This window comes from Oncorhynchus clarkii, unplaced genomic scaffold, assembly GCF_045791955.1.
Source record: "Oncorhynchus clarkii lewisi isolate Uvic-CL-2024 unplaced genomic scaffold, UVic_Ocla_1.0 unplaced_contig_8355_pilon_pilon, whole genome shotgun sequence".
NCBI classification, from domain to species: domain Eukaryota; kingdom Metazoa; phylum Chordata; class Actinopteri; order Salmoniformes; family Salmonidae; genus Oncorhynchus; species Oncorhynchus clarkii.
Window position 1 is genome coordinate 60,485 of NW_027258492.1, and position 9,862 is coordinate 70,346.

At 41.4% G+C, this 9,862-nt stretch overlaps 1 protein-coding gene across 1 annotated transcript in view; it reads left to right on the forward strand.

Annotated features, from left to right (window-relative positions):
- Positions 1-1,051, forward strand: part of LOC139397108 (uncharacterized) — a 52,823-nt gene extending 51,772 nt beyond the window's left edge. The window contains exon 8 of the mRNA XM_071143977.1: positions 915-1,051. Coding sequence (XP_071000078.1) covers positions 915-946 — 32 coding nt within the window. The 3' untranslated portion in view covers positions 947-1,051. The remainder of the gene's footprint in view (positions 1-914) is intronic.
- Positions 1,052-9,862: the final 8,811 nt, after the last annotated feature.

Here is a 9,862-nt window from a genome sequence, read left to right on the forward strand (position 1 = left end):
AATTGACAACTCATAAATGGAATGAAATAAACCAAAACTTGTTTCTCACAAATGTAGCCTAGGTTGTGCGTTCTGCAAACATGTCCACTCCTACATTGACAATGGTAAGATTGTCATAATATGATTTGAATGCATTAACAGAAATAACCTTAACCAAACAGACATTTTAGATTAGAATTTATATGGTAAATGTACTGCTGGTGATACGGTCATCCATGTGGCCGCCACAATGGGGGAGTCTACTGAGACAGGTGTGAATCAGGCAGGTGTCTTGTGTGGCGTAAAATATATATTTTCCACTGCTCAACTGAACTCTTGATCGACCAAATGGGGTCAGCCCTAAATGAAAGTCATCTGTTCCCGGATGAATAACAATGAAAATAATTGTCTTTCAAATGAAAAGCACAATGTGTCCGCTTTGTACAGACACATGAACACTGAAATTGTAAATGACTTACAAAAGTACAGTTCAAATCAACTGTTTTCAGACGAGTTCATTGGAAAGTTGTGTTCAGTTATTCATTTTTTGGGCAGACAATCATCTCCGTTGTCATTCATTTGGGAACAGATGACTCCCATTGAAAAAGCATTGGCTCCATCCAAAATACTCGACACAAAATTCCAATACATTTGACTTGACAATGATGTAGTACATCATATATGATTTTAATCCGTGTTCATGTGTCTGTGGCCGTACTCTTTTAGAGGTAAACCAATAAAAATCTGGATTCTCAGATCATTTGGGGAAAAAATTGCTAACTGGTATGTCCTGCAGGACTACAATTCCATTTAGTCGCAGTCAGGACGTGGAGCAAGTGTTTTGATGTCACATTGCTAATGGCTGTAAGTTGTATTGAAGTCTCATTTCAGGTAATTTAATCTAACTTTTTGACTTTGACTAAAATTTATTCCAGAGCTATGTAATCGTGACAGGATGGATTTGTAAAGGAAGACACACAAATGGAATGGATTGCACAGATGAATGGAATAAGTAACAGATTCAAATGAAATTGTTTCACTTTTAAGATTTAATAAAGATTTGATATACCTATTGGTTGTTTTTCTTTTAGGTTTAGAAGAGGACATACACTGAGCATACCAAACATTAGGAACACTGTCCTAACATAGTCCCCCCCAATAGGCCTCCATTGTCATTTTGTCGGTGAATGGACTCTACAAGGTGTCAAACGTTTGACAGGGATGCTGGCCCATGTTAACTCCATTGCGTCCCACAGTTGTCAGGTTGGCTGAATGTCCTTTGGCTGGTGGACCGTTGTTGATACACATGGGTAAGTGTTTAGCGTGACAAACACAGCATTTTGACATAACGGTGCACTTGGCACCAACTCACATACCCTTTTAAAAAGCTCTTGAATCCTTTTTCATGCCCATTCACCGTCACATACAATCCATGTCTCAAGGCTTAAACATCCTTCTTTAACCAGTCGTCTCCCCTCCATCTACACTGATTTTAAAGTGGATTAAATAAGGGATCATAGCTTTCACCTGGTCACTGTCATGGAAAGAGCAGGTGCCCTTAATGTTTTGTACATTCAGTGTATATTGCCGGTTTTCCAGACCCAGATAAAGCTTAGTCCTGGAATAAGTGATTTCCGTGGAGAATTTCCATTGCGAGTGCTTGTTAGTCCAGGACTAGGCTTAATGAGGGGGCGGCAGGTAGCCTAGTGGTTAGAGGTAGATCGAATTCCTGAGGTGACAAGGTAAAGATCTGTCATTCTGCTCCTGAACAAGGCAGTTAACCCACTGTTCCTAGGCCGTCATTGTAAATCAGAATTTGTTCATAACTGACTTGCCTAGTTAAATAAAGGTAAAATAAATAAATATTAAACAAATGAGTCTCCAAAACCGTCCCATAAGTGTTTTCTAGTAGTTAAATGGAGGTTCAGCTCCATGGACAACATCTAACCAGTTTGGACTATTGATTACCCCCAAACTGGATCACCAGTGGTTATTAGCAAGATGTGGTGATTGTGACAAGTACCGTGTGAATATACTGGTCCCGTTCCAGGCTGATTTTATTTTTCAGTCCTGCTGCATGAAGCAACCTAAGGTTGCATGAAACGTTGTGAATGTACACAGGCATGAGGTTGATATGTGGTTAGCTAATATGTAAACCCTTATCCAGGCGTTGTGATTTCTGGAAGGAGATTGCAATGTAGGGGATGATTTACCTCTTGGAACTAAAACTAAAATAAGTGGAGAATTTCAGGGTCTATAAATTATGCATGGTTGAATAGTCTGGAATACTGGTTGAAAAGAGTCTGGAATACTGTTGAAGGAATGCACCTCTTTCATGAGGAAATTGCTCGCATACTTTTGCTGGCATACTTACTGTCCCCAATTTATGCAGTTCTCTGTTTTTTTGTCCACTACCTGTAGGTCATAGACTACAATGTAGTGAGGTCTGGTTGAGTTATGATCACTCAATGGGGTCTATCTACAAAAGGAAGCTGGAGAATGGAGATGTAATCAGTGGATGTTCCCAAATCGCCCCCTAACCCCTTGGCGCTGTAACCCTTCGTCTCTGCAGATCTGTATGGTGGAAGCTTTACCATTGCACTGCTTATAGCTAACGAGACCATACAGATCTGCAAATATCAAGTGACTTGACTTGGAGCGATTTTTGGGACCAGCGTGTGTTAGAGCATCTAGATTCTCCTACATGGTAATGGTGGTCCAGTTCATGATTAACCAATTGTGTAAATTGGTTATATGCTGTCCACAGTTCTGAATCCTAGTATTGCAGGTAAAAAATTATATAATCTACACATGCATAGGGGGTAGGGGACTATTTTGAAATGGGCATCCAAGATCCAACAGAGTAGGGCACACCTGAAACGTGCCTGAGGGATGTAACGGCAGTGTTACTTGATTACAGTCCTGAGTTCACCTCAGAGGCCTACACTTAATTATTTTTTGACTTTTGGGTTAGCAAGATCTTGATTGAGCAAGAGCATTCTTGTAGAATAGGATATATTCCTACTGAATTGTCCAAATTAAATCCATGAATGTTAAATATTTAGAATGTTGCAAGCATTGTGTTATAGTGGGTGTATTAATTTCCACAATAATGCTGTTTTTAAACCAATACAGGTATCTCAAATGAAGCGTAACCTTTACTCGGCCATTTTCACTTGTACCTATGACCCCCATGAAATGGGATTGTCACTAATTGCCACAAAATCATACTGTTCGCATACTCAACCAATCAGATTAATGAGTATGATTAAGTATGAGATTAATGAGTATGCCGACCTACTTGCCGGGGTTGATAAGACATGCATTTTATTTTTTGTCTTGTTCAATTAAAGTGTGCAAGCTTAACATGAAGTTTGCCCTTACTCATGCTATAGTTACTTGTCCTAACCCAAAATAGGTTTACTCCAATAGCTGCATTGTTTTTAAAATTGCATGGAGATGAACTGATATCTTGATTTTTAGATTTTCATTTGAAAAATACCACAGTTTCACTGAAATTTTGTGTTTTGAATTTGGCATATTTTAGGCATATTTTCAAGAACTTTGATGCATTCTGACTTCAAAACATGAATATGAAATATGCTTATTCTTGTTAGGAGAATGCAGAGTTTACATTCTGTCAGAACATGTTATTGTTAGATATTAGGTATCCAGTGGAAAGAAGGGCCACAGTCTGGTTTCAGTTGTTTGGTTGTAATTTGAAATACTTGCTACACCAGAAGTTAATGGATATGTGTAGGAGGAATGTATATTGTGGAGGTTGTGGAGGGAAAAGCAATCACATGCTTTCGGTCACTGATAAGGGTGGATAGCTGTTGATTAGTGCGTAATGGGGGCCGAGGTCAGGTCACATGTAGGGAGAAGTTTATTACCCATATCACTTAACTTCCTGCCTAGCAACAGATGTATTGGCTCTCCAGATGTGTGAGGAGACTCGGCATAGGAGGAAGTTATAAATATATGTGCTTGTGTAAACATGTTTTTCTTATGCAGCTGTGTGACCCAGTGGGTGAATAAACTTGGTTTGAGCTTTACTGGTCGTCGGTGAGTTTACTATGTTTATTTCGAACCTAACAGTTGGTGCTGCGAGCGGGGTTCACCACAATTTACAATGGAACTACGGAGTCCAAATCAGTGGAAAAGGAGCTGGCACCAGAAACAAGGTAGGCAAAGTAGGCTGAACAATTAAAGGATACGGACCTAGAAAAGCCTGAGTTAATTTAGTAGGCCCACTGTAAATACTAGGTTAGACTGGAGCACAGCGTGTTCAGGAGGGTTTAGCCCCCTTAATAGGTTAGATTAGGGGTTGGAGTCTTAAGTGTCTGTAGTATACAGTTGAAATCGGAAGTTTACAAACACTTAGGTTGACGTAATTAAAACTCGTTTTTCAGCCACTCCACACATTTCTTGTTAGCAAACTATAGTTTTGGCAAGTCGGTTAGGACATCTACTTTGTGCATGACACAAGTAATATTTCCAGCAATTGTTTAGACAGATTATTTCACTTATATCTGTATCTGTATCTCAATTCCAGTGGGTCAGAAGTTTACATACACTAAATTGACTGCCTTTAAAAAGCTTGGGAAATTCCAGAAAATGTCATGGCTTTAGAAGCGTCTGATAGGCTAATGGACATAATTTGAGTCAATTGGAGGTGTACCTGTGGATGTATTTCAAGGCCTACCTTCAATTGCAGTGCCTCTTTGCTTAACATCATGGGAAAATCAAAAGAAATCAGACCAGAAAATTGTAGACCTCCACAAGTCTGGTTCATCCTTGGGAGGAATTTCGAAATGCCTGAAGGTACCACGTTCATCTGTACAAACAATAGTACGCAAGTATAAGCGCCATGGGACCGCGCAGCCGTCATACCGTTCAGGAAGGAGACGCGTTCTGTCTCCAAGAGATGAACGTTCATTTGGTGCAAAAAGTCCAACTCAATCACAGAACCACAGCAAAGGACCTTGTGAAGATGCTGGAGGAAACGGGTACAAAGTGTCTATATCCACAGTAAAACGAGTCCTATATCGACATAACCTGAAAGGCAAGGAAGAAGGCACTCCTCCAAAACCGCCATCAAAAAGCCAGACTACGGTTTGCAATTGCACATGGGGACGAAGATCATACTTTTGGGAGAAATGTCCTCTGGTCTGATGAAACAAAAATAGAACTGTTTGGCCATAATGACCATCATTATGTTTGGAGGAAAAGGGGGGATGCTTGCAAGCTGAAAACCATCCCAACCATGAAGCACGGGGGTGGCATGTTGTGTGGGTGCTTTGCTGCAGGAGGGTCTGGTGCAGTACACAAAATAGATGGCATGAGCAAGGAGAATTATGTGGATACATTGAAGCCAGTGAGGAAGTCTAAGCTTGGTCGCAAATGGGTCTTCTAAATGGACAATGAAGTTGTGGCAAAATGGTTTAAGGACAACAAAGTCAAGGTATTGGAGTGGCCATCACAAAGCCCTGACCTCAATCCTATGGAATATTTGTTGGCAGAACTGAGTGTGCACGTGCAAGGAAGCCTACAAACCAGACTCTGTTACATCAGCTCTGTCATGAGGAATGGGCCAAAATCCACCCGACTTATTGTGGGAAGCTTGTGGAAGGCTACCCGAAACATTTGGCCCAAGTTAAACAATTTTAAAGGAAATACACTCAATTAGTATTTGGTAGCATCTAAACTTCTGACCCACTGGGAATGTGATGAAATAAATAAAAGCTGAATTAAATCATCATCTACTATTCTGACATTTCACATTCTTAAAATAAAGTGGTGATCCTAACTGACCTAAGACAGGGCATTTTTACAAGGATTAACACTGTGTATAGTGATATTATTGAATAGGTCGTAGGAGAGGAAGGACGGCTAACTGCACAATATATCAAATCAAATTTTATTAATCGCATGCGCCGAATACAACACCTTACAGTGAAATGCTTACTTACAAGCCCCTAACCAACAATGCAGTTTAAAGAGGAATAAATAAAAGTAACAAGTAGTAAAAGAGCAGCAGTAAAATAACAATCTATAACAATAACTACAGTGGGGCAAAAAAGTCTTTAGTCAGCCACCAATTGTGCAAGTTCTCCCACTGTAATTTTCATCATAGGTACACTTCAACTATGACTGCCAAAATGAGAAAAAAAAATCCAGAAAATCACATTGTAGGATTTTTTTAATATATTTATTTGCAAATTATGGTGGAAAATAAGTATTTGGTCACCTACAAACAAGCAAGATTTCTGGCTCTCACAGACCTGTAACTTCTTTAAGAGGCTCCTCTATCCTCCACTCATTACCTGTATTAATGGCACCTGTTTGAACTTGTTATCAGTATAAAAGACACGTGTCCACAACCTCAGTCACACTCCAAACTCCACTATGGCCAAGACCAAAGAGCTGTCAAAGGACACCAGAAACAAAATTGTAGACCTGCACCAGGCTGGGAAGACTGAATCTGCAATAGGTAAGCAGCTTGGTTTGAAGAAGAAATCAACTGTGGGAGCAATTATTAGGAAATGGAAGACATACAAGACCACTGATAATCTCCCTCGATCTGGGGCTCCACGCGAGATCTCACCCCGTGGGGTCAAAATGATCACAAGAACGGTGAGCAAAAATCCCAGAACCACACGGGGTGACCTAGTAAATGACCTGCAGAGAGCTGGGACCAAAGTAACAAAGCCTACCATCAGTAACACACTACGCCGCATGGGACTCAAATCCTGCAGTGCCAGTACATGTCCAGGCCCGTCTGAAGTTTGCTAGAGAGCATTTGGATGATCCAGAAGAAGATTGGGAGAATGTCATATGGTTAGATGAAACCAAAATATAACTTTTTGGTAAAAACTCAACTCGTCGTGTTTGGAGGACAACGAATGCTGAGTTGCATCCAAAGAACACCATACCTACTGTGAAGCATGGGGGTGGAAACATCATGCTTTGGGGCTGTTTTTCTGCAAAGGGACCAGGACGACTGATCCGTGTAAAGGAAAGAATGAATGGGGCCATGTATCGTGAGATTGAGTGAAACCTCCTTCCATCAGCAAGGGCATTGAAGATGAAACGTGGCTGTGTCTTTCAGCATGGTAATGATCCCAAACACACCGCCCGGGCAACGAAGGAGTGGCTTCGTAAGAAGCATTTCAAGGTCCTGGAGTGGCCTAGCCAGTCTCCAGATCTCAACCCCATAGCAAATCTTCGGAGGGAGTTGAAAGTCTGTGTTGCCCAGCAACAGCCCCAAAACATCACTGCTCTAGAGGAGATCTGCATGGAGGAATGTGGGCCGAAATACCAGCAACAGTGTGTGAAAACCTTGTGAAGACTTACAGAAAACGTTTGACCTCTGTCATTGCCAACAAAGGGTATATAACAAAGTATTAAACTTTTGTTATTGACCAAATACTTATTTTCCACCATAATTTGCAAATAAATTCATAAAAAATCCTACAATGTGATTGTCTGGATTTTTTTCTCATTTTGTCTGTCATAGTTGAAGTGTACCTATGATGAAAATTACAGGTCTCATCTTTTTAAGTGGGAGAACTTGCACAATTGGTGCTGACTAAATACGTTTTTGCCACACTCTATATACAGGGAGTACTGGTACAGAGCCAATGTGCAGTAGCACTGGTTAATCGAGGTAATGTACATGTAGGTAGAGTTATTAGTGACTATGCATAGATAATAACAGAGTAGCAGCGGTGTAAAGGGGGGGGGGGGACAATGCAAATAGTCTGGGTAGCCATTTGATTAGATATTCAGGAGTCTTACGGCTTGGGGGTAGAAGTTGTTTAGAAGCCTCTTGGCCCAGTGATGTACTGGGCCGTACGTACTACCCTCTGTAGTGCCTTGCGGTCGGAGGCCGAGCTGTTGCCATATCAGGCAGTGATGCAACCAGCTCTCCATGGTGCAGCTGTAGAACCTTTTGAGTATCTGAGGACCCATGCCAAATCTTTTCAGTCTCCTGAGGGGTAATAGGTTTTTCGCAACGGTCTTGGTGTGCTTTGACCATGTTAGTTTGTTGGTGATATGGACACCAAGGAACTTGAATCTCTCAACCTGCCCCACTACAGCCCCATTGAGAATGGGGGCGTGCTCGGTCCTTTTCCTGTAGTCCACAATCATCTCCTTTGTCTTGATCACGTTGAGAGAGAGGTTGTTGTCCTGGCAAGTCTCTGACCTCCTCCCTATAGACTGTCTCATCATTGTTGGTGATCAGGCCTAGCACTGTTGTGTCATTGGCAAACTTATTGTGGTGCTGGCCATGCAGTCATGAGGGAAAAGTAGGCACAGGAGGGAACTGAGCACGCACCCCTGAGGAGCCCCTATGTTGAGGATCAAAGTGGCGGATGTGTTGTTACCTACCCTTACCACCCGGGGGCGGCCCATCAAGAAGTCCAGGATCCAGTTGCAGAGAGAGGTGTTTAGTCCCAGGGTCCTTAGCTCATTGATGAGCTTTGAGGGCACTATGGTGTTGAACCCTGAGCTGTAGTCAATGAATAGTATTCTCACATAGGTGTTCCTTTTGTTCAGGTGGGAAAGGGCAGTGTGGAGTGCAATAGAGATTGCATCATCTGTTAGGGTGGTATGCAAATTGGAGTGGGTCTAGGGTTTCTGGGATAATGGTGTTGTAAGCCATGACCAGCCATTTCAAAGCACTTCATGGCTATAGACGTGGGTGCTACGGGGTCGGTAGTTATTTTTGGCAGTTTACCTTAGTCCCTGTGCCCAAGAACACTATGGTGGTCTGATTTAAACATGTTGGTATTACAGAATCGGACAGGGAGAGGTTGTAAATGTTTTTACTCCATTTATTTAGAACCTAATAACTTCCACTCTGTTAATAGTTAATGTATTAAACATATTGAGTTGAACATGTTTTTGTTAAGTTTGACTCTGTGTTATGTTCAAATTACGTGAAATAAAAGTTAATTTACTCTAAGGGTACTCGATTGGTGGAACGAACCACGCACATTCCTCCCTCCTCCTGCCCTACGCTCCCTGCAAACAAGGTATCTCATGCCACACTCTGTTAGGAAAACAGTTTTTTGCATGTCCACCTGTGAAAGGGTGTGAGACTCTTTTGGTTGGTAGGGTGTCCATGGCCTTCTCAGCTTTTTTCCTTGAGGAAAACATACTGCCGCCTTGTACATTTCAGCAGCCTATTTCTCTTTAGCTTTTGTTATTCTGTCTTTCCTCTTATGGCATTTATATGTCTTTGGGCCCACAACTTGAAAAGGGAACACCATTGAATGGGTGACTGGTGCTCTCCAATCTGAGTTTTTTTTCCCCCCTGCCAAAGTCTGCATCTGTTGAATTTTAAGAATATGGTATATTACTATTAGAATGAAAGGCTTGTAAGTGTGGAGGACAAGTTCCCGTAATTAGATTTAAGTTCATAAATAAATACACACATGGTGTATTCAGACCCCGTAACCTTATGTTACGTTACAGCCTTATTCTAAAATGAATTTAATTGTATTTTTTCCCCTCATCATTCTACACACAACACCCAATAATGACAAAGCAAAAACAGGTTTTTAGAAATGTTTGCAAATTTAAAACAAAAACAAATATCACATTTTAGTTAAGTATTCAGACCCTTTACTCAGTTCTTTGTTGAAGCACCTTTGGCACCGAATACAGTGGCAGGGACATTCAGAGACTTGTCCCGAAGCTAATTCTGCATTGTCTTGGCTGTGTATTTCGGGTTTGTTGTCCTGTTGGAAGGTGAACCTTCACCCCAGTCTGAGGTCCTGAGCGCTCTGGAGCAGGATTTCATCAAGGATTTCTCTGTACTTTGCTCCATTCAGCTTTCCCTCGATCCTGACTAGTCTCCCAGTCCCTGCCACTG